Genomic DNA, 27,724 nt, shown 5'->3' with positions numbered 1-27,724 from the left:
AGAGCCCATGCAGCTCGAAAAATATGATGATGAAGCTGTCAGGCTGCAGGCTCAGCAATTAGAGCTGCTACAGGAAGGAAAGTTAGATTTGTGGAAATCAAACACTCGTGTTCTAGCAAGGTACAAAGAAAATCATACAGGCTGCTGCAAAACTTTTAAAGTGAACATTTCACCTTTCTGACATGTAACATAAAATATAAGTGAAATGTATAATATTTTAATCAAATAGTTGGGAAAAAACTAAATGCAGTCAAAATGTCGATCTCTTCACTTCTTAAGTACTTTAAGAAAAAACATGCAAAACAGATGTGTTTTATTAGTCTTTTTTCTTGGAATAAATAGAAGACTAACACAATGGTGGATCATGAAATTCACTGTATAAATTATGAAGCAATGCTTTGCCCTCCTTTTAAATTAGCCTGGTGTGCTCACTATATACTGTAACTGGTTTCTGCCCTTCCACTAAACCTATTCAGGTTTAAAGGAAACCTACCACTGCTCGCATGATGAAATCATGCGAGCAGACCACCCTGTAGGCTACTTAATGCTGATGCCTGCACATAGCGTAGTTAGGCTCGGCGAACTTTAGTTTTGCCAAAAAAAACGATTCTTACATATGTAAATGAGCCCTACATCATCTTCGGCTGGCGATGGCTTCCGATGTTTAATTATTCCCGCCTCCTTCATATTAACTGTCCTCCTTCAGGTGCCGAGAGCCGTGACGTCACCAAGCTCTCGGCACTTATCGCGCATGCGCAAGCACCAAGTCTCGCACAGCCGGCAGGCGATAGGTGCCAAGAGCTTGGTGACGTCACGTCTCTCGGCACCTTCTTACATATGTAAGAAAATCGTTTTTTTTAGCAAAACTAAAGTTCGCCGAGCCTAACTACACTATGTGCCTGCATCAGCATTAAGTAGCCTACAGGGTGGTCTGCTCGCATGATTTCATCATGCGAGCATTGGTAGGTTTCCTTTAAGGCTGGTATCGCACCGTCTGTGATCGGCCCATCGCAGGAATTGTGCAATATATGATGCATGGATACAATGTAATCAAACTACAGTATTGGTGCGGCTGTTTAGTGGGGAAAATCTGCACGATTTGTGATTAGGGATAATGTGAAACAACTCTTACCCCTTTACCTGTATCGTATTTCACTTTTACTTGTCTGCCTTTCCAACACCTGCTGAGGTACAGCTAAATTTCAACTCTCAGCTTGCCCCTCACCTAAGTTTTGGTTTCCCGATGACTATTTTGCTACAGATTTCTCAGTAATAACCCTGTAACCCACATAGCAAGGAAGAGGAGGAAACCAAAAATAATTTCTGCGTCAGTTTATAGATTTCTGCGTCAGTTTATACTAGCTTTGCCTGCAGTCCTCTTTTGTCTTCCATATAGGTTTCCAATGTGGGATGTATTTCTTTTTAATGCTGTATAAATAAATCATGAAGATTTTATGGAATCGCAAATCCAAGCTGGATTGTGTTTTTTCAAATCCCTAAGTGTTTCCTTTGGGCAAAGGTTTGATCCGTGCTTTAGCAGCCGTTCATCTTCAACCCCGGTGTCCAGGTGAGCTGACTTTCCCTTAGTATAAACTTGTGAATATAGACAAACTACTTGTTTGTTAGTTATACTAACTGAACTACCTTGAGTGATGTCACATGCTCCAGATTGTCCAATTACCCACATGCTGTCCTGATTTATGTGAAAAGCCTCAGTGCCCTTAGCTGATGTCACAACCAGAAAGTGCCGCCCACTTCAGGAATAGCTGAATATGATTTTACAAGAAGGGCTGATAGATATACCAGGCTGTATCTGAGGCTAGGAAGAAGCCAGCACCATGATAAAGGCATCGTAGGAATTGTTGTCAAAGGCCCTTCCAGATGTGCTAAAACGTTTTTTTTCAGTAACTTTACAATAACGCTTTACGGAACTTACATGCAAAGTTCTCATTACTTTATGTCATCACGGTACAATTTCCATGATTTTAATAATTTCAGTGGTAATTTTTTTTGATGGGACTTTCTTTTCACCAGATGAAGAAATCTGCCAACATGCTGGGATAGGCTGGACATGACTGATCCAGTGCCAGATATGATTATCTGGCCCACTGGATTTATTGGGATTACATACCTTTTTGGTATACAGTAAAAAATATTATTCTGTGTTGTGCACTTGTAATTGTAGTGTTGTCTACTGACTATATTAGCTTAAAGTAACATATTACATATTTACTGTAATCGTGTAACATATTGTTCAATATTAATACCGGAAAGTCTCCAGCATATTTCAGTGAAGAATGCAAATAAGTTTTCCAAGGTGTTAAATGGATGTTTCATATGTGCATATTTCAGTATGAGATAACTGTCTTAATAGCTCAGTGCTTCTTGATCAGATACACAAAGAATATAACTCTTCTTTTCATTTTTAAAGGGATTTTTGATTTTTACAGAAAACCTATGTAGGGGCAAGCCTTTGTGGGAAAATAAGAGAATAACCTCTTTAATAAGGTTCACTGCGCATGTGACATCTGGGCTAATCCTGGGGTAGTATTATTTGTCACCGTGGAGACATTTTATAAATCATGCAGTGAGGGTTCTGCTCAAACTATTTAATGATTTTCTTCCTATAAATCTTGGCCACAGTAATAACGTGTATATATAATATTCAGATTAGGCTACATTCACATTAACGTTTGCCCACTGTACCGTAGCACTGCAGGCACACATCGTCGCCGGGAAGAGGAGAAGGGGATGAGCGCTGCTCACCCTCGCCCCTCTCCATAGAGAAACATGGGGCACGGCGCCATATCCCAGAGAAAGATAGGAAATGTCCTATCGTTTCTCGTAGTACAGAGCCGCAATTGTGCAGCACCGTACACCTCCCATGTTGCCATGCACCCATTGCTGTCTGTAGGGAACGTATATCCGACGTATATACATCGGCCGTATATACGTACCCCATATGGCTGTGTGAATGCAGCCCAGGACAGTTTTTATATTCCTGATTTAATTTTATGAAATATATATGCTTATTTAGACGTGTTTGCATGGGTTTCTTCCAGCTCCTCAAGTTTCCTCCCACACTCCAAAACATACTGGTAGGTTGATTATATTGTGAGCCCCAAGGGTAAAAGGAATGATTTGGTAAGCTCTGTGCAGCTCAATGAAGGTCTTCTGTGATCAAGGCATTACTTTACAGTATTTTTACAGGCATAGTGGAATGAATCACAGACGGTTAATCATTATTGCAAATTATTTACTACTAAACGGCTGCAATGTTGATTAATATGCTTTGATTCCCCCACCATGAATAAAACAAAGACTGCAAAGTTTGGAAGAAATCCTCTTGAGGTGACATGGCTTGTCCTTGATTAAAGTTTACACAAGCAAGCTTGGTCCATCACAGATGTAGCTGATGAGCATCCTATTTGGACGCACACTGAGCAGTGATTTCCATCCACTTTACTAATCAGCAAGTGGCGATTAGCGGCTAATGCGGCAGTGACGGTGGAGAAATGACAGCTTCAGGCTGATTAAAACCAGGGAGAGGATTGCTACTAGTGGCCCGAAGAGAGCACTGAAAAACAGAGGTGACTATGATACCAAAGTAACAAGAGCAATTACTAGAAAGCTTAGCACACACCTCTTCACCACTGGAATGGTAGCCATTAAAAGGCTGCTGCAAAACTAAAGTCACAGCCATTTATAAACGTGCGTGTCCTTCCATTTTAATGGATAATTCTGCTTCTCAGTTCATTTGGAAGATATTTTTTTTAAGAACGCAGCAGGAAGGATTAACTAAAGCCGGCAGAGGACAGCAGCTAATACTGTATGTGGGCAGCATAAGATTAATGTTCTGAAATTCTGATAAATTAAAACATTTTAATCTGGGCCGCAAAGTTAATTAATCTTATTACTAAAAGAGGAGAGAAAAGGTTCTGCAGTACATGTACGAGAGTGTGTATGGAATACATGTAAAGCTTAAAGGAAACCTACCACCACGACTCTACCTATTAAAGGAAATCATCCACTGTGAAAGAGTGGGGTTTTTTAGCGCAGGTCACTTAGCTATCGGTAGATACGCGGGGACCACAGATATCTTTGTTAGTCCCAGAGGGGCCGCGTTTTAAACAGATACTGATAACAGCATGGTGCACCAGAGAAGAGGTCTGGCGCTCCCATATTACATAATTATGTACACTTCTTGAGTTGGCACTCATACAGGGGAATGGGACGAAGGAGGAGGGAAGAAGCAAACACAAAGTGGCACTTCTTCCTCCTCCGTCCCATTCCCTTGTGAGAGTGCCGGCTCGCGCACCTAAGAGGTGTGTGGTACCTGGGCTTCTGACCAAAATGATGCCTCCATGACCCCTGTACACATGACTAACGATGGCTGAGTGGTCAAATAAACTATAAACATGACATCACTTGCAGTTCAAAAGAGATCAAAACAGCAGTTTACAAATTGAAGGAGAGTGGAAAGTCATGTATAGTGTTATGAACACACAGATTACATTTTACTATCACGAATATTGAAAAAATTTAAAGCTCTAAAGGCAGTAATGTGAAATGGTCAGATATGTCCGATCCCCACTAGGTGACTGATATGTCACAATAATTTCTTAAAAACACAGTCCAAAGAAGAATACACTTATCTGGCTGATATTGAAACAGTTCTATCTTTCACTGTTAATAGGCAGACTACTAAGATCAGAAATTCTAGGTCGAGATCACTGACATTATCTTTGCTATACTTCTACTGTAGAAGAATGAATAGATTATTCACCCTTATAAAGTTTGCATTTAAGTCATAGTCATTTCTATCTTTTTTTATTTTACAACTGTTTGTGTGTGTATGTACTGTATGTATGTTCTTTTAACCATTTCTTTCTTTTAATTGACAATCTGTTTTATGTCTGCACTGCACATCCATGTATTAAATCTTCAAAACTTTATAAATTTCTGCTTGCCGTCTTAAATAATTTTGTTATTTAAGTTATTTCTTATTTGTATAGTACACAAAACAACCGGAAGAAAAAAATTTTTGAACCACACCTTTATCCAATCCTCTTCCCCATTATTACATCAATCTGATGTTTGGATACCTGTTTCAGGAAGGATTCCCTGACTTTTCTTTACAGTGAAACATTTGAATACTGGTATCCCTTCAGTGTGTTTCTCAGAAATTTTTCCACAAGTAAAGGAGCACTGAAGGATTCTGGTTTCTACATCAGTAGCCTACCCAGTACATTAAAGCATGGGTGATTACACCTGAACAATAACAACATTGTCAATTATAATGACTGCTTTTTCTACACACCAGGCATTGTATAATTTCAAAGAGTTTCTAAATAAATCTATTAGAGGCTGAGATGTGAAACACAATAATAATTACAACTGAATTGAAGTATATGAAGAATATGAATATATTGAAGAATATGAATATAGATGAATATACCAATAACTTTGAAAACATTTTTTTCAGTGTATTGTTCCACTGACCGCTGACATTCAGAGTCATATATTTAAAGGAAATCTGTCACTGCATACCATTTGTGCGGTGTAACCTTATCTGAATCTCATGACAACCTACTCTTTTGATTTAGGGTGTGTTATGGAACCCCAACTGCTGTGCAGGCTTCTTTCCAGGTGGTGTCTGTCCCTATTCAGATTCTACATGTAATTGTGAGGAGGAGGGGATTTCAAACCATAGATTATGGCCATATGTTGTGATATTGCCACAGATTTCTTCATATTACATGAATACTGGGTATATAAAAAAATAGAATTTTTGTATATTAAAATATTTTATTGTTCCATTTTAAAAATCTGGACAACGCCTGATCCATACAAGTGGAGGTTTACCTTGAAACCATCTGTAATTTGAATTAGGAAAACATATAGAGACAGCACACAGGGTCCTAGTCCCGCAGTGAAGTGGATCCTCCAGATGAGTATATAGTATACTGGGCAAGACAAAAAGCTTGACTTTTCTGGGTGTCCACTCTGTCCACTCTGATATGTAGACTGAATATCTACATATCTACTACCATCTTCTCAGGACTGCTATTTTATCACTATCCCACATCTGAGATGCAGAGAGAGTTCATATCATCGAAGCTTTATTCTGGATGGTCTGACCTTTACAGGAACAAATGCCATTCCTATGTCTCTGGCTTATCCCTTTGTTTCAGTCTTTAGTTTCATAGATCTTAAAATGTTGAATAAATCTAAAACCTAAGAAATTGACTGACAAGGCACAATACACATTGAAACACATTACTTTGTGTTCGTACTTATAGTGCAGATGGAAACTGTACAGTGCCTTCCACACAAACAATACAGAGGCTCCCAGCTGTCATGGCAAGTGATTGGTGTCACAGGCGGGGTGCCACCAGGTCGTTCCACAGGTGTGACTAGCCAGGAGTGCAGGAAATAGTCCAGACCTGAGACGAGAGCAGGAGTATAGCGCTAGAAGGAACCCTGGAACTTCACAGTAGGAACACGGTAGCAGGCTGGGACACAGGAGCGCAGGAACGCCGGAGACACAGGAGCGTAGGAACGCCGGAGACACAGGAGCGTAGGAACGCCGGAGACACAGGAGCGTAGGAACGCCGGAGACACAGGAGCGTAGGAACGCCGGAGACACAGGAGCGTAGGAACGCCGGAGACACAGGAGCGTAGGAACGCCGGAGACACAGGAGCGTAGGAACGCCGGAGACACAGGAGCGTAGGAACGCCGGAGACACAGGAGCGTAGGAACACCGGAGACACAGGAGCGTAGGAACGCCGGAGACACAGGAGCGTAGGAACGCCGGAGACACAAGAGCGTAGGAATGCCGGAGACACAGGAGCGTAGGACCGCTGGATGGCTTTCTTTTCTTTTTCTTATATTTTGCCCAGCAAAGTGATCCGATGCCATGAACCTCTACGAGAGCCGTAACCTGACCACTAATTTTACGGCCCCCATAATGGTCATATGCATAAGGCCTAGGAGCAATTGTATTTCTGTATAAACATACTGTAAAGGAGATTTATCAGAAGTGTCTGAGAGCAGAACTGTTCAAGATGGCCATGGCAACCAATCACAGATTAATTTCATAAAAAGCTGTGGGAAAATAATAAGTGAGCTCCGATTTGTTGCTATGGGTAACTAAAACAGTTCTGCTTTAAGTCACTTATGATAAATCGTCCTCTGTATTCCTATAATATGTTAATGAATATGAAAATAGCAGAGAAATTATCTAGTTAATGACAACACTTTGATTGTTATAAGAAAGTCAATGTCATCTGAATTTGTTAAGTTATTCATCTGAATTTGTTAAGTTATTCATTCTTTATTATAACCAGTTCTTCTTCAGATTATAGTATATACTGTGTGTAAATCAAACTAGGATATTCCTCCCCCCTCAGGCTGTATTCTTGATTAAATCTAACCAACAAAATCAAGAAACAAATTATTTTCTTACACGTTGAAACTCTCCGCTGTCAAGTGCCTGACCCCTGTTTGATAATCTTATTTCCTGAGAATCAAAAAGCTGGAAATCTAAGCTTCCTAGAGTGTTAATTGCAGCCTTGCTCTGTTGCTAATCAAAAAATTGGATGTTTTGCATGAAAATACTCTACTAATTAATTCTCAGTCATAAAGCTGCCTGGTATTAATAACCCCTCCTTGATTGGATGGTCTTTGTAGAGAGACAGCAACTAATCCAACATGTAGGAAAGAACACACAGGAAAGAAATAAGTGGTCTTAAAATGCCTGGATAAGGTGACTGCTTTCACAGATAACCAAGGCACACCTGCCTTTACCTTAGATACTAACAAAGAAGCCTTCTGATGAATTATACTAAACAAACCAGATATTAAAAAAGAAAGAAAAAATAATGCAAAAGACAATTCTAGGAAACCCACTAAAAAGTAGAACAACAAGGTGGCCTTATATAAGACAGCTGATTGCCCACAAGTGTATCGGGCAAACTCTCTCCATGTGCTTGTAGGATTTACTGGACCCAACTAATAATCTCTGAACTAAGATCAACATGTTTCTAGGTGATGGACAAAACATGCTCGTAGGCAATAGTCTTTAAATGAAAATATACCTGTTAATCAATACGGCGTACCTAAAGTTGTCTGTAAATCAGAAGAAAATGACATCTCCTGACATCTTTGTTGCTGTCCACAAATCATAAGCTCTACAAACAGTAATACAACTTTGCCTATTATCTTTTATTACCTATATTCAGTAGTTTCTATGCAATAGCCCTTAGATTACCTTAGTGCTGCAATGGCTGCTTCCTCTCCATGTGCTGATAAGCCCCAGAGTCCATAAGGAAAACAAAGTGTAAACAAACTACGGATTCATGGGAGTGTTTAGAACAGTGAATGCAGATGTCTCCTGCACAGAATAGTGAGGTATAAGATCTCCCTGTTCCCTCCCTGCATCCCAGTCTGTGATTCAACCGAAGTTTCTCTGTCTGTCTCTGCTCTTCTCGCTGCTCCCTTCCCCCACCTTGTCATCGGCAGTATCAGCTCTGTCCAGATAGTACAGGCTATAGACGGGATATAACTGGGTTACTTAGGTTTTATTTCACTTGTTACATGTTCCCTGCTCTCAATGTGATGGAAGCTGCCAGGCTGTCACCATATACACCCTGTATATTCAGTGTGCAGTGTTCACTAGATTTAAGTGTGGGAAACTAAACTCTAGTGAGAAACACTTTGTGAGAACAGAAAATGCCATAACTTTCTAAAGAAAAGGGTGAGCAGCATAAAGTAGGCATCATTCTGTTTCTTTTCAAAGGGGGAATCACATATAATAATTTGGTAAAAATCACTATAGCTTTACAGTTACACTAACTTTTAGAAGTTACAAAGCTTCATTTAAAAGCACAGTAAATACAGATGACATGCGTACCTTGAAGTTCACCACTTTTGCTATACAATTCTCTTCTTTGTTCTCGTAAATATGCACTCATACTTATCGCATGTGAGGAGGACTCAAACCTTAAGCAAACACAAAAATTTAGGAAATAAGCAGCTGCCTGCATACATTAAACACTATATGTTACATGTTCAGATCTTGTTCAGCCATCAGTTATTCCTTCTGACCTGCCATACATATGCATGCTGGGTGCAGCTGTGGGTGCATGTGTTCTACCTTTCCTCTCTATGACAAATGCTGTCAGGGGTGACCCCTAAATAATAATTTTGTCACCATTCACCTTATGTATGCAGCCACCATATTATTTTGGTGGGTGTAATGAGAAGTGTAATAAAACAAATGGAAGCCCTTAAGGACACGGTCTATATTGGCCTTCAGGTCACAGACTTTTTTTAACTTTTTTTCCTGCTCAAATTCCAAAAGATATAACTTTTTTTATTTTTTTTTCTGACATGGGAATATAAGGGCTTGTTTTTTGCTGGAACATTTGTATTTTTCAATGGGTTTATTTTTATGGTAGAAAAAGCAATGATTCAGATTACGGTAAAACAGGTGTTTTGCTGCTTGTTTTTTTAATTTAAACATTTACTCAGTTCACCATACAGTATAATAAATAAGATATAATTATTCTATAGGTTAGTACAGTTAAGAAGATATATAAAACATGTACAGGTTTTCTTATATTTTACTACTTTAGCAAATAAAAACTCCTTTTTATGGAGACTTCTCTAAGTGTCGCCATATTCTGAGAGCTATAACTTTTTAATTCCTCAATCAAAAGAGGGTCATTAGGACTAGTTTATTAGGTAATGGTTAGATTGGTACTGTTATAGGGTACATCTGACTTATTGATCGCTTTCTATTACATGCTTTTGGGAGGTAGGAAGCACTAAAATTGCAATTTTTAGTTAGTTTTTTATTTTTTATACACCTGACAATATGGGTATAATAATGTAAAGACCAAGTAGAAAGGATGGCACTCACCCACGTCCAGTTTGCAAGGATGATTCTTCTTTATTTGGTAAACAATAGTACTCACATGAAGTAGGACAGGCAAGGGAGGGGGTGAGGAGTGATGCTACAGAAAGGCAACGGCCGTTTCGCGCGGGTTGCGCTTCTTCCGGCCTCCGTGCATAGTGACTATACATTCGTGAAGGGTATAAATGCTATATCAAACAACCGACAAATTAGAAACACCTGTTGCCCAATGGGCGTAAACATATCACGCATTACGTGTTCCACCAATAGGGTATACAGCAAGGCTAAAACTCACCCTGGTGAGCGGACGCTCAGCCAATCCTGTGGTGCAGACACTCCGGTGCAAATGACTTTTTGTCCGCCCTGAGTGAGCAAACTTGGCAGGATACTTGGTTTTTAGCATCTATTGATGTGGAAAGTTTGTATACCCGGATACCACATAAAGAAGGAGTACAAGCGGTTAGGGACGTGGTTCAGAAAACACAGAAAGGAGATGACTATACCAACTTTGTTTGTGAGGCCCTACATTTTATTCTATCCCACAATGCATTCGTTTTTGATAGTAAATGGTATGTGCAGAGGGACGGGACTGCAATGGGCACTCCCGTCTCCTGCACCTATGCTAATATATTCCTCGCAGTCTTTGAGAATATTTACATATACAGTGACAGAAACCCATATGTTAAATTTATTCAAATGTACCGAAGGTTTGTGGACGATGTCTTCATCCTATGGTCCGGTACAGAAGACAAATTCAGAGAGATGGTTGAATCCCTTAATGTAGAGAATGACATGAATATGCTCTTTACATACACGATAAGTGACAGAGTACTAGAGTTTTTGGATGTACTTGTTGAAATACAGGATGGGAGGATTACCACCTCCGTACATAGAAAAAAGACGGCCACGAACGCACTCCTCCATTTTGATAGCTATCACCCTATACACGTCAAGCGAGCTATCCCATATGGGCAATTTCTCAGATTAAGACGAATTAATAACACTGAGGAAGGGTATGAAAGACAAGCGGGGGAGCTAAAAGAGAGACTCATGAGAAGAGGGTATCCTGTTAAATTAGTAGATGAGGCTTACCAGAAAGTAAAAGAGGAAAATCAACTGGACCTCCTTAGGAAGAAGAACAGGGATAGAAAGAGAAAACAGGAAAAATTCTCCTTTACCTTTGATTTCTCCCCGATGGCCAACCTCATAAAAAAAGCATTCAAGGATAACTGGCACGTTATAGAAAATGACAGAGACTTAGCCAAAGTAGCAGAAGGTGGTCCGGTGGTGAGCTTTAGAAGGGGAAAAACAGTCAGATCAGAATTGGCTAGTAGTGCTTACCGATCAATACACCGATCAGACCCCTGGCTCGAGAGAAGTACAGTGGTGGGAAACTTCAGGTGTGGTAGGTGTAAGTGTTGCCCGTACAACTCAGGAGAGAAAACAGTGCATTTTGGAGGTCTGAAGGTTGAAGTGAAAAGTTTTATAAATTGTAAAACCACTTTTGTGGTATATGTCATAAAATGTACTTGCCAAAGATATTATATCGGGAAAACGATCAGGAACCTATACTTGAGAGTAAAAGAGCACCTTAGATCAATAGAAACTGGAGTAGGGGCCCCACGCCTTGTACAACATATCAGAGAGGAACATGGAGGGGATAATAGGGCTCTTAGATTCGCAGGCATAGAGGTTATCAAGCACCCGGTAAAAGGAGGGGATAGGCAGCGCCTACTGCTGCAAGCTGAAAGCAGGTGGATTCTGCGTTCGAACGCCATGGGGCCGGTGGGTCTTAATGACAAAATCGACTTCGGGATTTTCTTATAATGATAAAAGAATATGTGACATATTCCTAGACTAAATAACGAATAAGACGAAACAGACACAGTGTGATTTTAGTGACTGATTCAGGTGTAAGAACGATCTTACTCATCACCGATCAGTTTTTAATCATTATGTGGTATATGCTACAAACGACCTTAGGTAGATATCTCCTGTTTTTAGGCTTACTTTACCACTATGAAAGAGAGATTGTTACACAGGCTTCGTATCACCCTACTGGTTTGAGGTATCTGCTCGCCTTCCTCCTCCTCCCCTGCACCGTTGCCGCAAATCCTTAGATGTGATGACGCTACACCTGTTATTATGGTAATGCGTCATGTGATCGGGAGGCACGGCGGGCCGGGGTGTGAGTCATGTGATGCACCCCAGGTAACAGAGCGCGCTGTGGGCGGAACGGCATCCCGGCTTCCGGATGGAGGCATGAGAGGCCCCGACGATCACGCCGCTGCACCGGAGTGTCTGCACCACAGGATTGGCTGAGCGTCCGCTCACCAGGGTGAGTTTTAGCCTTGCTGTATACCCTATTGGTGGAACACGTAATGCGTGATATGTTTACGCCCATTGGGCAACAGGTGTTTCTAATTTGTCAGTTGTTTGATATAGCATTTATACCCTTCACGAATGTATAGTCACTATGCACGGAGGCCGGAAGAAGCGCAACCCGCGCGAAACGGCCGTTGCCTTTCTGTAGCATCACTCCTCACCCCCTCCCTTGCCTGTCCTACTTCATGTGAGTACTATTGTTTACCAAATAAAGAAGAATCATCCTTGCAAACTGGACGTGGGTGAGTGCCATCCTTTCTACTTGGTCTTTGCCTATTTTGATGTTTAAACATACCTCTAGGATTTTGAGCACCACTACTTCTTTGGAACTCACAATACCTGTGCCATACATATATATCACAAGCGTTCCATAAATGTTTTGGTAGTGCCGTGACCACCCTTTTTCACTTTTCTATGTATAATAATGTAATAGATGCTTGGCCAAGGTCGCTACAGACACGACAATACCAATTCTGTATTTACGGGTTCATTTTAATTATTTTATTATATATATAAGTGTGTATACAGGCAGTCCCGGGTTACATATAAGATAGGTTCTATAGGTTTGTTCTTAAGTTGAATTTGGATGCAAGTCAGAACTGTAAATTTTATAATTGTAACCCCAGACAAATGTTTTTTGGTCTCTGTGACAATTGGATTTTAAAAATGTTGGGTTGTCATAAGAACCAGGATTAACAATAAAGCTTTGATAACTGTTAAAGCTGTGTATTGTAGCCGAGGGCTTAAGTACAGTACAACATCCAGAGGCCCGTTTGTAACTAGGGGTCATCTGTACATCCGGTGTTCTCTCCTTAGCTGCTGCGTGTGTACTCGATCTTGGCAGTTAAGGAGTTTAATTGCAGACGAAGCAAGGACCAGGCTGTATGTAATTCAAATGTATATTTTGATCATGTATGATCCCAAAGACTATGTATAAATCGTCCTCATGCAGCAACAGCCCGCTGATGAGGACGATCTACATCGCCTTTGGCTCCTTAAGGGGTTAAAGAGAACCAGTCACCAGGTTTTACCACACTAAACTACTAACTCTCTCAAGTAGGGTATGAAATGTGCTTTCTAGAATTCCCTGTTATGTGAAATCTCACCCGTTTACCTTTAACACATCTACCCCAAAGTCAGGCAAATATGACTCTTCTCAACTCTTTTTCACTTTGGATGAATCAAGTTTAGTGGCTGCAGAGGAAGTGTCACCTCAAAAGACCCCATCTTCTTTTCTTATAGTACATGGGAACATACTTAGGATCTCATCTTTGAGGTACAGAACCAGAGATACAGGCAGCTACAGACATAGGACATAGGAAATGCAAGCAAGATAAAGACCCAGTTCCCATCCATTTTTTAACTGCCTGTATGTCCAGTTCTGTAGCTCATGATGGGATCTAACAGATAAGATTTGTATCTTCAATACGATTCTTGTTTCTAGGTACTATAGAACAGAAGTTAAAGGCTTCTGAAGTGAAACTCCCCCTGCAACCACTAAACTTGACTCATTTCATGTTAAAATGAGGCGAAAAGAGTCATATTTGCTTGACTTTGGGGAACATTTTTTTTTTTATAGGCAAACAGAGGTAAAGGGAGTTCTATAAAGGACATTTCATTTCCTACTTTTACTACTAGGCTAGTAATGAAGTTATAATACTGGACACATTTCAAACAGATCTTTGAAAACTGTTATTATACAGCAGTGCAACAGTTGTTCCTCTTTGGTCTGTAAACTTCCAAAGACCGTTTGGAAAGTTGACTCCCATCTTTGCATACTCGTCTTCTTCTAGCTAATCTACACCTCCAGCGTCCTGCTTGACCAGGGGCCTACTTCCTCTACAGTTAAGTCAGCTACGCTCTGCTACATCATTCACCCCTCCCACAGAAATGAAAAATACGTTGCCTGTGCTGTATAGGACTCTGAAGAGAATTCCTGAGGGAGGTGTGAATAAGGGGCTTGAGAGGCGCACTGACTGCGAGCAAGAAATCAGCTCCTCATTCATACCTCCCTCAGGCATTCTCTTCAGCGACACACATGGGGTCATTTGCATAGATGGAGAGTCAACTTTAAAACAGAATGTGGAACTTTACAGTCCATATAGTTTACACATTTTATCAACTATATGTATACATATACACAAACACACAATTAAGAAAACCGTTGCATACTTAAAAAGTGAGTTTTTGGGCCTTTGAGGCTTCTTCTTTGCAAAGAAAGCTGCAAATTCTCGTCCAGTGCTAGCATAGCTTAGCTGAGCAGATGGTTCAGAAGAAGTCTTGGTGTTCTTCATATCCAGATACTCGGTCAGAAGGATCTACAGTAAACACAATGGTTTAATCGACCATGATTAAGGCTTTTTACACACAACAAGAAAGCTTCAAATGGCAATGCGCATAACGAATTCTTAAGTGCATTTAACAAGTATGGAGGTATCCTATATTATAACTATATCTACATTGTTGTATACCATGTCTCTAATGTCTATACAAATAGTTCACTTTTCACAGTTCTGCTGCTACTTACTACACACACAAAAGTTTAGTATCATGATGGATTCCCATTAAAGAATGCATGTGTGAATTGATTCATTAAAATGTGCTGTCCATTTTTCACTTTTGTGGCTATGACCCCAAAAGGTGCACTTTCAACAGCTGCATAACAGAGCCAAACAGAATCGTCATACACTTCCATACTCAGTTTAGGTGAGTATACATGAATTAATATAAGAAGGGGGTGGCATAAATAACCATCAGACACCTCTGGTAGAAACAAACTTATCTTCTGTCAGAAAGGATCGGTTTGAACTTCAACATAACCACATCATCCTATCTCCAAACACCTTTAATAGTCCATACAAAGAGGAAGGGGCCTTATATTCATCATAAGTTATCCCTTTTCCAATCTTTCTCAGAAATAATACACATATAATATAATTGCTCCACAGATTTTAACTTGCCCTCTGCCATAAAAAAGGAAGTGTGGATTGGCTTTAATCTGAATTGCCCCCATGAAAGACTAACAGAAAAAATCTCAATTTAACACTATAGGAAGTATACTTTGGCCTTAAAGGACACCTGTCATCAAGTCTGTGTCACTTGTCCTGTCACCTCTACCTGTTGGAGCAGCTCACATGGATCCCATCCCAGCCTTTATCTAGTTATTTCATACATTATTCATTGTAAAATCATCTATTTTTTATCTTGTAAATGAGGCTGGTCACATGGTCAGAGGCAGTGATGTCACCCCTGTTCCCCCTCCCCTCTCCTCCCCCTGCTCATGTCTGTGTGTAATGTATAGTAAAGCATGGCTAGTGTGTGTATGTCATCTGCTGACATGCTGCATCCTCCTAATATACAGGTGAGAGACACAGACATCAGCTACACATGAATCTGACATGTTCTGCTGTAACATGGCTGCCTGGAGCTGCTGTATCTCTCCTATACACACACATGCACACACAGGCTGCAGGGGGCGCGGCCACCAGCACCAGGAAGCACATCATTACACAGCCTCACTCCATTATACAGGTTGTCAGTCATGCACTGGGGGTGTGGCTGTGCCTCCCACTCATGAATAGAGTGGACAGCTTGAATATGCTAATGCTTCATTGGACATTTCACAGGTCATTTGCATACAGCTTTAGGACCTCATTGCTTAGGTTTACAGACATGTAGAGGGACAATGAAGGGATAGAGGCAATGCTCTCTAATGGCAGTTTATGAAAATATATTTAGTTTAGGGGGGTTATTTTGCATGACGGGTTCTCTTTAAAAGTACCTACATGAGAACAGCCAAACAAGTTACCTTGATACTGTACAAAAAAGACAAAACATTACCAGTAAAGCTCCAAGAGTAATTTAGGTAATGAAATTGCTGCCAGCTGAATTAAATCCATTAGCAATGCCAATTGTACAATTAGAAACACCATTAATGTAGATTTGCTAATGTTTCTTAACTCAATGAAAACAAAAATTAAAACCTTTTACTTGATAGAAGCACTTTAGCAAACTCTGAGAGAGGGCATTTAATTGCTTAAGCACCATAAACTCTACTAAAATGCTTCAGGCAAAGACGCTTCAATGTCTTGAATGTTCACTTAATAAGACTATTTCAATCATTAACCCTTACACAGACAGAAGCACTCATGAATTTTACCTTGGAAATAGTGGACATAGAAGCCCTGCATTATTAAGCAAATTTAACTTACTATATATTCTCATGTATAAGCAGACTTTTTCAGCCCAAAAAAATGTGCAGGCACTACACAGTGAAGCAATATAGTGAAAATCAGAATAAATCTTATTTGGAAGTATCAGTTTTCAACAAGACAGAATAAATTGTGTTTTATTTAGCAATGCAGCACATCATTCCATTATAAATGAAGATATTCTTACACTTAGGAGGCAAACATCTTTTTACACATTTTTAAAATTACTTCAGCGCATTGTTCAGTTTTGTGGCCACTGGTACAGTTTTGTGACAGCCATAGCTTAGGATTCTAATTTTTATAAATTGAGACACACCACAATAACTGCAGTCATGTAATAATCCTAAACTGTGAGAAGCCTACATAGCTTTATTTTTTTTTTAAAGCGTATTGAATTTAAATGATTCCTTTCTCCATGTAATTTTTTAAAGCAGGAATATGACCCTATAAAGGACACAAATACTATGTTATTTATCACTGAATTGAATGTTTACAAGTCAAATTGAAGCGTCCACTGAAATGCTTTGCATCCTTCGGGTGCTTCCAGATTAACAACAAATATACTAACTTTATAGCTAGAATATTCAAGGTATTCCCTGGTATAACTCTTAATTTAAAGTACAACTGTAAAATATAAAAGCTTTTGCCTAATTCTGCACTAAACATCTGCAGCCGTTTAGGAGGTAGCAGAGGTTTTATTTTGCCCCCCAGTCTTCACAAAGACTCTTATCGGTTATATCCTCTATCAAACATCTGGATCAGTCCGGCTTTATGCCCAATCGCTCCACAGCCATTAATGTCCGCAGTTGTTTCTCAACTTGCAGCTCCGGGTAGATGACCCTGGAGACAGGGTCATTTGCTCACTGGATGTTGCTAAAGCATTAAATTGTGTTGAATGTGGTTATCTCTGGGGGGTACTGGATAGGTTTGGCCTGGGCAAACAGTTCTCGACTAGGGTGTAGCTTCTCTACAGTGCACCAATAAAATAAAACTGAACAGCCAATTCTCTCCCAGCGGTTATGTCACTTAATAAGGAATTTGGCGTATATTCTGGTTTACCGATTAATTGGGATAGGTCCATCTTGATTGAATTGGATGTCCCAGGGGCAGTAGAAGAGAATGGTCGATTTGGGTAACAGGTAGTTAATGACTTTAAATATTTAGGCATTTAAGTCTCCTGTCGTATAGCAGATTATGAAGCTCAGAATTTAACCCCTCTACTTAATAGGTTTAAATATAAACTTGACTGCTGGGCTAAATTTCTGTTGACAGTGATAGGGAGAACCAATCTCATAAACAAAACATTTTGGATGCTGAAGCTTCTATACTTATTACACAACTCATTCTGGATTCCCCTTAGATTTTTTTCATTTAGTCAACCGGTTACTGAGCAGGTTGATTTGGAGGGGTGGCTCAGATTCGCTTGGAAACTTTGCAGAGGGCAAAGTGTGATGGGAGTTTGGCATTACCTAACCCATGGGCATATTGTTTTAGCATTGCAGCTTCAGTATGTGAGGGGTTGGGAGTTTGAAGAAACTACTTCACTAAAGCCCTTCTATAGGGGTATTTGAATGCAGGCAATTTGTATGAAGCATTGGAAACCAATGCTTTTAAACGCTCTAGTTCCTCATCTCCTACTCTAACTCTGCTTCATTGGTGGAAAATCAGAGATATGCAGGGAATTCAGGAATTCTCACAATATTCCCCACTGTGGGACATCCCTCAACTCCCAAGCCTGCTCCTCCTCGAGGGAGTCCATAGGTGGAAGCAGAAGAGGGTTTGAAAAGTAGCAGATCTCATTTTCATTTGACAGGCTAAAAACATTTCAGCAGCTGCAGACTAAATTTGTATTGGCCTCAACAGAATCTTTTAGATATCTTCAAATCCAACATGGTTTTAGGTCTGATAACCCAAGGGGCGAGAATTTTATATCCAATAATAAAATTATTTGCGTTATTGAAAAGAGATGAGATTCCTCATTGGTTATTTCTATAGTGTATCAGTATATACTGGACCTTATTTTGGGAGGATTTTCTGTAGTAGTGTACGTTGGCAGGGGGATATAGAACCTATAGAGAAAGATCAGTAGAAAGAAATCTTAGAGTATGCTCCCTCTCTCTTAGTGAAGCTCACATACTATCACATAACTGTTCCTGCTCCACAGAGTCTAGAGAACCCCCAAATTTATGTAAGATGTAGGAGCTTGGTATGATGCCCACTGCCCTCGTCATGCTGCGATGGCAGATTTGCACCACATGATTTGGTCCTGCCCAAATTTAGAGGGCTTCTGGAAGGTGGTGGTAGATATCATTAATGATGTATATTCAGTACAGATTAAGCTTTCTCCGTTTGTGTGTTGGGATATGTGGAGGACCTACCTACCACAGAGGCGGGCAAAAAGGCAGGGGCCTGCTTATTATATATGGCACGTAAACCAATTGCGAGCAGTGGCAGCTGTGACAAAGTATGGGCGCTTGACTGTACCGGAGTGCATTGTTGCTCTGTGCAGTACGGTTCCATAGGTATGGAAGTGGTGTGGGAGGGTACATAGTGTGGTTGGGTGCCCCCAGGGCTCTGCGTGAGTGGTGTGTAGTGCCTGGGATTTTGATGCATTTGGTTTCCCTGACATGAGAATTGAGTTGACTGGGTGTGCTGTGTGCTAGGAATTAGCGGAATTAGCGTAAGAACGCCATTTTGTTACATGGGCGGAGCTTAAGGGCTAATTTGCGTACCCCAGTGTGGAGGGTTTGTGGCAATCACATTGTATGATTTTATAATATTTAACATTTTATTGCATGAAGTAAGCATTAGATAAAAAGAGAAAAACAGAACTTCATTTTTGGTACAGAAACGATTGTTTGCAATAATAGAGGTCATATGTTTCCTGTAGTTCTTGCCCAAGTATACACACAGTGCAGCAGGGATTTTGGTCCACTCCTCCATACAGATCTTCCCCAGATATTTCAGGTTTCTGGGCTGTCGCTGGGCAACATTGAGTTTTAGCTCCCACCAAAGATTTTCAATGAGTTCAGGTCTGGAGACTGGAAGAGCCTTATGGTGCTTCTTATGGAGCTCTTACTGAGGAAAGAAGGCTAGTAGACAAAATCTCAACACATGGCCCCATTCGTCTTCCCTTCAATAAAGTATGATGTTGCCAACCTCATACCTCACGTTTAGGATGGTTTTCTTAGGGTTGTATTAATTCTTCTTCCCTCCTCTAAACATGGCAAGTGGAGTCGATATCAAAGAGTTAATTTAGTCACATCTGATCACATGACCTTCTCCCATGCATCCTCTGGATGTTCATTGGCGAAGTTAAAACAGGCCTCGACATGTAATGTCATGGGGATCTTGAATGCCCAGCATGATTTTTATACATGACAGTATAGACACATACTAATGGTAATCTTAAAATCTTCATCCCAGCTTTCTTCAGGTCACTCTCCCATTTATTTCTGGACCTTTCACAGAATCATACTTACTCCATGAGGTGAGATCTTGCATGGAGCCCCAAACCATGGAAGACTGACAGCCATATTGTGCTTTTTCCATTTTCTAATAATTGCACCAACAGTTGTCTTCACACCAAGCTGCTTGCCTATTGTTCCGTGGCCCATCCTAGCCTTGTGCAGGTCTACAATTTTGTCAATGTTGTCCTCAGTTAGCTCTTTGGTCTCAGCCAATAGATAGAGCGTGGATGTGGGAATTTTAACTGGTGTGAAGTATAAGTTTTACCTTTTTTTAATTTCAAAATCTGGGGTTCCTCTTAAAGTACAAAAAATACAGTATTTGAAAAAAAAAAAATTGTGATTTTCTGGCTATTGTTTAGACTCTGCCTGTCATAGTTAAAATGTACCTTACAGAATGCTGTAGGTGAGAAGTCAGCAATTTATCAAATACTTATTTTCTCCAATGTAGACCCCCTGTGTACTTTTTTTCCACCCGTCTTTCTTACTCATTTAAGTAGTTTTTATCAGCCAATACATAGGTCATTAGAAACTTTTTTGGGTTCCTTAACTCTTTAGATTTCAGATTTCAATCACCCCAAAGAGTTCATGATACATATTTTCTAGGTATGGAAAGAGTTGATCATTTGCCTACTGATCTCACTGAAATGGAGGGACCTCAAAAGTCTTTGAGAAACACTGCTCTCTGCAGGAGAAAGAGCAGAAAACAAGTCGACTTGACAAAAGAAGATATATAAAGAATTGTGCAGTAAAAGTACTCCTTATCTACTACTGGTACTCAGAATTGGTTCTGTGTACCGTGAAATTTCTGCAAAAGACCACCTCTTTAAAAATGACCAGCCTCCTATTCGGACCAAATATAATGTGATATTTTCACTTTGTTAAAGAGGACCTGTCACCCACATTTTCGGCACTAGGAGCTGCTTACTAAAGTAAGCAGCTCCTAGTGCTTGATAAAACACTGCAGTGTTAGAGTGATAGCGTTACCGGAAAAGCTGTCCGACGTATTCATGTGGGGGCGGGGTTGGGGCGTGGCTAGGGGCAATGACTGCCACCTAGCGCGCTGCAGTCACTGCCGGCCTATGGAGCTAGCGGGGCGGTCCGGGGAAGAGGCAGTGCCTCGGACCGCCCACTCTTGAATACATCAGACAGCTTTGTAAGCTGCCCGATGATTACACTGTACCCCGCCGCAGGTTTCCGGTAACGCTATCACTCTAACACTGCGGCGTTTGATCAAGCACTAGGAGCTGCTTACTTTAGTCCTCTTTAAGTTTTTATATACCTGTGTAAATGGGTATGTATTTATGCATCATCAGGATAGGAAATAAACTTAAAGAGGACTAAAGTAAGCAGCTCCTAGTGCTTGAACAAATTCTGCAGTGTTAGAGTGATAGCGTTACTGGAAACCTCCGGTAACGCTATCAAACACTGAAGCGGGGTACAGTGTAATGAACGAACCGCTCGCAAAGCGGTCCGATGTATTCATGATGGGGTGGTCCGAGGAGCTGCCTCTTCCCCGGACCGCCCCGCTCTCTCCATAGGCCGGCAGTGACTGTAACGCGCCAGGCGGCAGTCACCGCCCCTAGCCACACCCCAACACCGCCCCCTCATAAATACGTCGGACAGGTTTGCGAACTGTTAAACAATTACCCCGCCGCAGTGTTTGATAGCGTTGCCGGAGGTTTCCAGTAACGCTATCACTCCAACACTGCAGCGTTTGTTCAAGCACTAGGAGCTGTTTACTTTAGTAAGCAGCTCCTAGTGCCTAAAATTTGGGTGACAGGTCCTCTTTAAATCTATAGAGGACATAGTGTGTGAACAGAGCATCCCATCTCAAAGACCAACAACATGGAAATGAAGGTTAGAATCCCTGCCATACCTAGTTCTGGATGTAGTTATTTCAGAGGGAATGATTAATTTTATTTTCATGGTCTTCTATTTCCATATTGCTTTTTACAAGTTATTAGAAGAATGTGCACTTGTAAGGATACGGTTTGTATGGGATTGTCACAAGCATTCTGACAAACTGCTTTTAATGGAGCGGCTTCTTTGTTTTGTGCAATGGCCATTATTACGCTGCATTACCTTCAGGAGAAGTGCGGCAAATAAAGAAAATACCTAGTGTTTATTGCTTTACTTACTTGAGGGGAGCTTGTTAAATTGACTTATTTTGGCACCCTGTCTCATTAGCTCCCCTAGAAAGAAAAAAACTCTGGCTCATGCCTAGGGGTAACGGTAACTGAAACATTGCTGATGTAACAAAACATAGAGAGATAGTTCTTTGATTCCAGGTACATAAAGATACATACAGTATTTTACAAATCTGCTGTTTAAGGCAGTAATGTAGGGGGAGATTTATCATTAGGCAGGATTTTGAGCAGTTGTCTATGTGTTAGACAGGTTTCCAACAGTCGGATTTATAGTCTGGTGTATGTGCAGTGTTACATGCCTTCAGGTGTGTGTGCTCTATGCATATAGACTGCACCAGTAATGCCAATGTTTAACATCTGCCCAATTTCTTTTTTGCGATGTTTTTGCACAGGAAATTCTCAGATACCTCAAACATAAAGTTGAGAAAAAAACTTTAAAATTGTGCAAGTTTGAGATAAATCTCCCGCTGTAGTGGCAATGGACCCACATGCACCACCTCCTAGGTGTAGGTGTAGTTTTGCAATTAAATTTGTGTTCTTTTAAAAATTCTCAGTTGATAAATGTGGTGTTGCATGGTGTCGAACACTCTGTGGTGTATTTTTTCCGCCATTGCGTGACTTTAGAGTTGTGTTTTTTTCTCACTACAAAAAACCAGCAAAAACACTGTTTGCGCAAAAATTTGTGACAATTATACCACAAGAAGCTTCATATGACTAATGATAAATCTCCCCCATAGGTGGCTAATTTGAAGCAACAAAAAATTTAAAGAGAACCTGTCAGGCAAATTAACCCCCAAAACCAAATATATTTTCTTAAACTGCTATTAGAAAGCGTTGCCCCTATCCCTTCATTGTCCTTCTACATGCCTGTAAACTTAAGCAATCAGGTTTTTATAAAGCTGAGAGAGGTACAATGAATCATTATCATATTCAGCTGTCCAGCTTATTAATGAGTGGGAGGTACAGGCACACTCCCCAGTGCTTGACTGACAGCCTGTATAATGATGTGAGGTATAATGGTGTAATGGCTCCTTCATGTGCTTCCAGGTGCTGGCAGCCATGCCCCCTGCAGCCTGTGTGTGTTTAGGAGAGATACAGCAGCTCCAGGCCGCCATGTTACAGCAGACCATGACAGATTCATGGGTAACTGATGTCTGTGTCTCTCACATGTGTATGGGAGGAGAGAGCATGTCAGCAGATAAAGCACAGACACTAGCAATGCTTTACTATACATTACACACAGACATGAGCAGGAAGAGGAGAGGGGAGGGATAACAGGAGTGACATCACTGCCTGTGGCCATGTGACCAGCCTCATTCCATAATAAAGAAAAAAGATGATTTTAGAATGATTAATGTATGAATTGACTAGAGGCTGGGATGAATCCTTGTGAGCTGCTGCAACAGGTAGAGGTGACAAAATTAGTGACAGAGACCTGATGACTGGTCTCCATGCTCCAGAGCTATTTCCAAAAGTTCTAGAATGGGACATAGAAAAAAAAACAGGAAAGGCACACCTATCCCCCCAAATCAAAGGTCCTACCACATTTACGGATATTGAAATGAGTCAGCGGCTGAGATGAACGAGTCAGACTGAAACACCCCCTTCCTTCTATGTACACGCCTCCTGTACACACCGTTAAGTTGCAGCGCAGAAAGGGGTGTGAATGATATGTGCAGGGGGTGTGCAGGGTTTTACAAGAGGAAAAAGGAAGTGTTGCAGCCTGGAACACACAGACGACTCAATTCACAGGGTTACAATGCAAAGTGGGGAGTAATTTTATAATTCAGAGCCACTGACTCATTTCAATATCATCATGCTACTCAATACAATTAGGTAGTAACTACGGTTTGAGGGACTACATTTGTCTGACAGGTTCCCTTTAATTTAAAGGAAACATACCATGATGAATCTACTATCAGAAGTAGATCTGGTGGCAGATTCCTTCTTCTGGTCTCTGCCCTAATCTTTACTTTAATAATCCTGGAACCTAAACTAACTTCTTAAATACTTAATTTTAGTAATAAGTGAATGAGCTGCAGAAGCTACAGAGGTGTGTACTAGCCTGGCCAAGAACTGGGGGCTAAATAGCCTTTGCAATTAATTTACATATTACCAAAATAAAGTTGTCCTTTAACTTCTACATAGCAATAGTAGTGTTATTATAGATATTAGGCGGCTCATTTAAAAAAAATAATTTTTTATTTATGTAAAATGTTGCAGAAGTGGTTATACCTACCCACAGAATAGCCTCTACCTTACTAATCTGTGTAGTCCAAAAAAGGTTCCCTTTTCACTTATAGGTGAAAATGAATAAAGCGGATTTACATTGTACATTCCACTTCATTCACTTTAAGAGTTGGCCAGAGATAGCCGAATAGTCAAAATACTACTTTGATATCATTAGAAACATATTAATCTGTTCAGATCTTTTTCCTTCCAACATTCTCTGACAGATGAGCCTATATTTTTTTTTATGACACAGGTTCCCTTTTCCATTTCTGTATCAATTTCTCAGTTTTCCAAATCCTGTCCTAGTGATACAATGATCACATAGCTGCTTGTTTTAACCTTGTTATATCTATATACTGCCAAAAACCCAGAGAAGAGCCATACATGCTCACTATCCCAGCAAACTACAAGAATAAAAAAAAAAAAAAAGACGGAAAACCATAAATTATTTTAACAATGTACCATCAAAATCAATCATGCTAAACCAGTTGAACTTATTCATAGATCCAGGTAATGTGAGTGTGCTAATCATATTATATTTGTTATCCATAGCCTTCTTCTAAAATAAACTTTTAAAATTATGCTGATAAGCCTGATGTGATATCTTTTCACTGGTTGTTACAATGAGCAGAGCAGGGCTCCCCTTCCCCTGCACTCAGCTGCTGCCAAATTACACAGGCAGAGGGAGGAGGAAGAGAACAGGGAGAGGGGGAGACTCATGTTCTGCTCATTGTAACAGCCTCTGAGTATATATATAAAATATATATATACACTACAGGGGGAATGAGCCAACTGCCCAAACTGCAAATATTGGAGCAGGTCCTTTTACTGATGGTGTTTGAAGCCTGGGCAGATTTCTTTGGTCTGTTGTTTGGAGGTAGATTAAACTGAATATATTGTGTTTTTCATTTCAACAGTTAGGAAACAGAACTGTATAATATATACCAGTGGTGGCGAACCTATGGCACTGGTGCCAGAGATGGCACTTGGAGGCATCTCTGTGGGCACACGGGCTGTCTTCCAGGCACAGGGTTTGCCAGACATGGCATCTTCCTGCAGTCTCAGGCAGTCCAAGTAGTACCCTGCTATTTTAAAGTGACCCATCCTGTGCTGCTTGGTCCTGTCCGAAGGGTGAAAAGGTGTCGGATTGGAGCTCAAAGACTCTGGTAGCAATAAGTTTGTTACTGCCTAAATTGCCATGTTGGCACTTTGGGAAAAGCTAATGGTTTTTGGGTCTCATTTTGGGCACTCGATCTCTAAAAGATTCACCATCACTGATATATACTATGGAACAAGAATCACTCAGTAGCACGCGTGACAGAAGCATACGTGACATAGTTCGCACAGCCCATCTCTGTGATGATTTTACAATAATCATGAAAATATTACAGACAAGTCATAATAAAATTTCCATTTGTGTCTATTTAAAAAATAGAGCAATAAATAGTGACATTAATCATGTACAACATAATCAACACATGTATAATATTTACTTATATTCCTACTTAATGTGAAAAACTTGAAACTAAAAATAACACAGGATATCATTTGGCCTTTCCAGACTGGTTATTCTCACTGTAATAGCACTACATCAAAGAGGTAGACCAAGGCGGGGAAAAAAATACCCAACTTTAGAGAGATGAAAAAAACAGGGTCATTTTTAGCAGACCCGACCTTGAGAGCTTTTGTAGCAGACAGATTTTAATATAACAAGCAAAGCTTTATTCTTCCAAACATTCACCTATGCAGTATCTTACACGCTTGGCGTAGTCTGAAGTTAGCTTCACTCTGATCCTCCCTCAAGTCATAAGAAATATAGGGACCTATTATATCTGACTGTTCTGCTGCAGGCACTCTATAAGAGCAGCCTCGAGCCATTTATAATTGCCCAAAGATGCTTTTTTTAAGGCAAAAGTTTGCCTTAACCTAATGATTCCATTCCCTAAAGTAAAAGCCTAACAAGAGCAAGTGTAAAAATGTCTTAAGAAAGAAGCGGTCAAAGTCCAAACTTAAGTCATTGTGCACCTAAGACTAAAATGTTCAATTACCAGCCTCCCAGCATTGATCTGACAGACACCATTAGAACACACTCAGGAGTTATATCTATCTCCCAAACATGTTTCACAATTATCAACAAATTTTCACACAGTATTCCGGTGCAGATACCGTATATACTCGAGTATAAGCCAAGTTTTTCAGCACAATTTTTGTGCTGAAAATTCCCCACTCGGCTTATACTCGGGTATATTTAACAAAAAAAAAACCCCTCTGTACTCACCATTCCGACGGCCCGGGCAGCGGCAAGTCCGCGGCAGCTCCTCCTGCAGTGTCTCTTCTTACTTCAAGCCGGCACCAAGGCCAGATACAAGGGGCTGGCAGGCTGTTACAGGGGGCTGGCAGGCTGTTACAGGGGGCTGGCAGGCTGCTACAGGGGGCTGGCAGGCTGCTACAGGGGGCTGGCAGGCTGCTACAGGGGGCTGGCAGGCTGCTACAGGGGGCTGGCAGGCTGCTACAGGGGGCTGGCAGGCTGCTACAGGGGGCTGGCAGGCTGCTACAGGGGGCTGGCAGGCTGCTACAGGGGGCTGGCAGGCTGCTACAGGGGGCTGGCAGGCTGCTACAGGGTGCTGGCAGGCTGCTACAGGGTGCTGGCAGGCTGCTACAGGGTGCTGGCAGGCTGCTATCTGGCTACTACTGGGTGCTGGCAGGCTATATACTGGGGCTGTGACCAATGCATTTCCCACCCTCGGCTTATACTCGAGTCAATAGGTTTTTTCCGTTTTTTTGTGCTAAAATTAGGGCTTATACTCGGGTCGAAAAAAAAAATATATATATATTATACACACACAAATGTATATACTATGATGTAAATGTTTCCTTTCCGACTGTCATGTGATCCATCTTGTAACTTCCCTCTTACACACCCCCTTCACGCCCACCACTCTGTTTCTGGTGGCGTTCTCCTCCATCTCTCCTGAAATGCGTCACCAGCATCATTTCCTTTTTCTTTCGTGATATCACTTTTTAAGATGTTTTTAAGATGTTTTTCTACTTTTTCACAGCTGCTTGTGCGGATAGCCTTAACTTTTCTACTTTATCTACATACCTAGCCTTGGATCCGGACCAAGCGTTTTTCTTCATCCAGCAGATCCATGACATGGAGCGTACCATTGGAAGGGTGAGCATACACAGTAACATTTTTTCTTTTTCTTCCTTAGTAAATGTGCCCCATGGTGTTTTCCAATTTTCTGCATATCCCTCTATACAAGATATAGCATGAGACGCAGCACAAAATCAGCAATGTATAATTTTGCAACCTATGTGGATCTACCTTTTCATCTCAACTGTACCCAACATGAAAT

The 27,724-nt window shown here is 40.8% G+C and overlaps 1 protein-coding gene across 1 annotated transcript in view; it reads right to left on the bottom strand.

The window, feature by feature from the left end:
* EXOC4 (exocyst complex component 4) overlaps positions 1 to 27,724 on the bottom strand; it is a 261,581-nt gene that overhangs the window by 191,966 nt on the left and 41,891 nt on the right. The window contains exons 8-9 of the mRNA XM_072147478.1: positions 14,478 to 14,623; positions 8,916 to 9,004 (exon numbers count right to left, since the gene is read on the bottom strand). Coding sequence (XP_072003579.1) covers positions 8,916 to 9,004; positions 14,478 to 14,623 — 235 coding nt within the window. The remainder of the gene's footprint in view (positions 1 to 8,915; positions 9,005 to 14,477; positions 14,624 to 27,724) is intronic.

This window comes from Engystomops pustulosus, chromosome 4 (assembly GCF_040894005.1).
Source record: "Engystomops pustulosus chromosome 4, aEngPut4.maternal, whole genome shotgun sequence".
Taxonomy (NCBI): domain Eukaryota; kingdom Metazoa; phylum Chordata; class Amphibia; order Anura; family Leptodactylidae; genus Engystomops; species Engystomops pustulosus.
The sequence above is the reverse complement of the archived record's forward strand: the minus strand, read 5'-3'. Positions and strand labels throughout refer to the sequence as shown.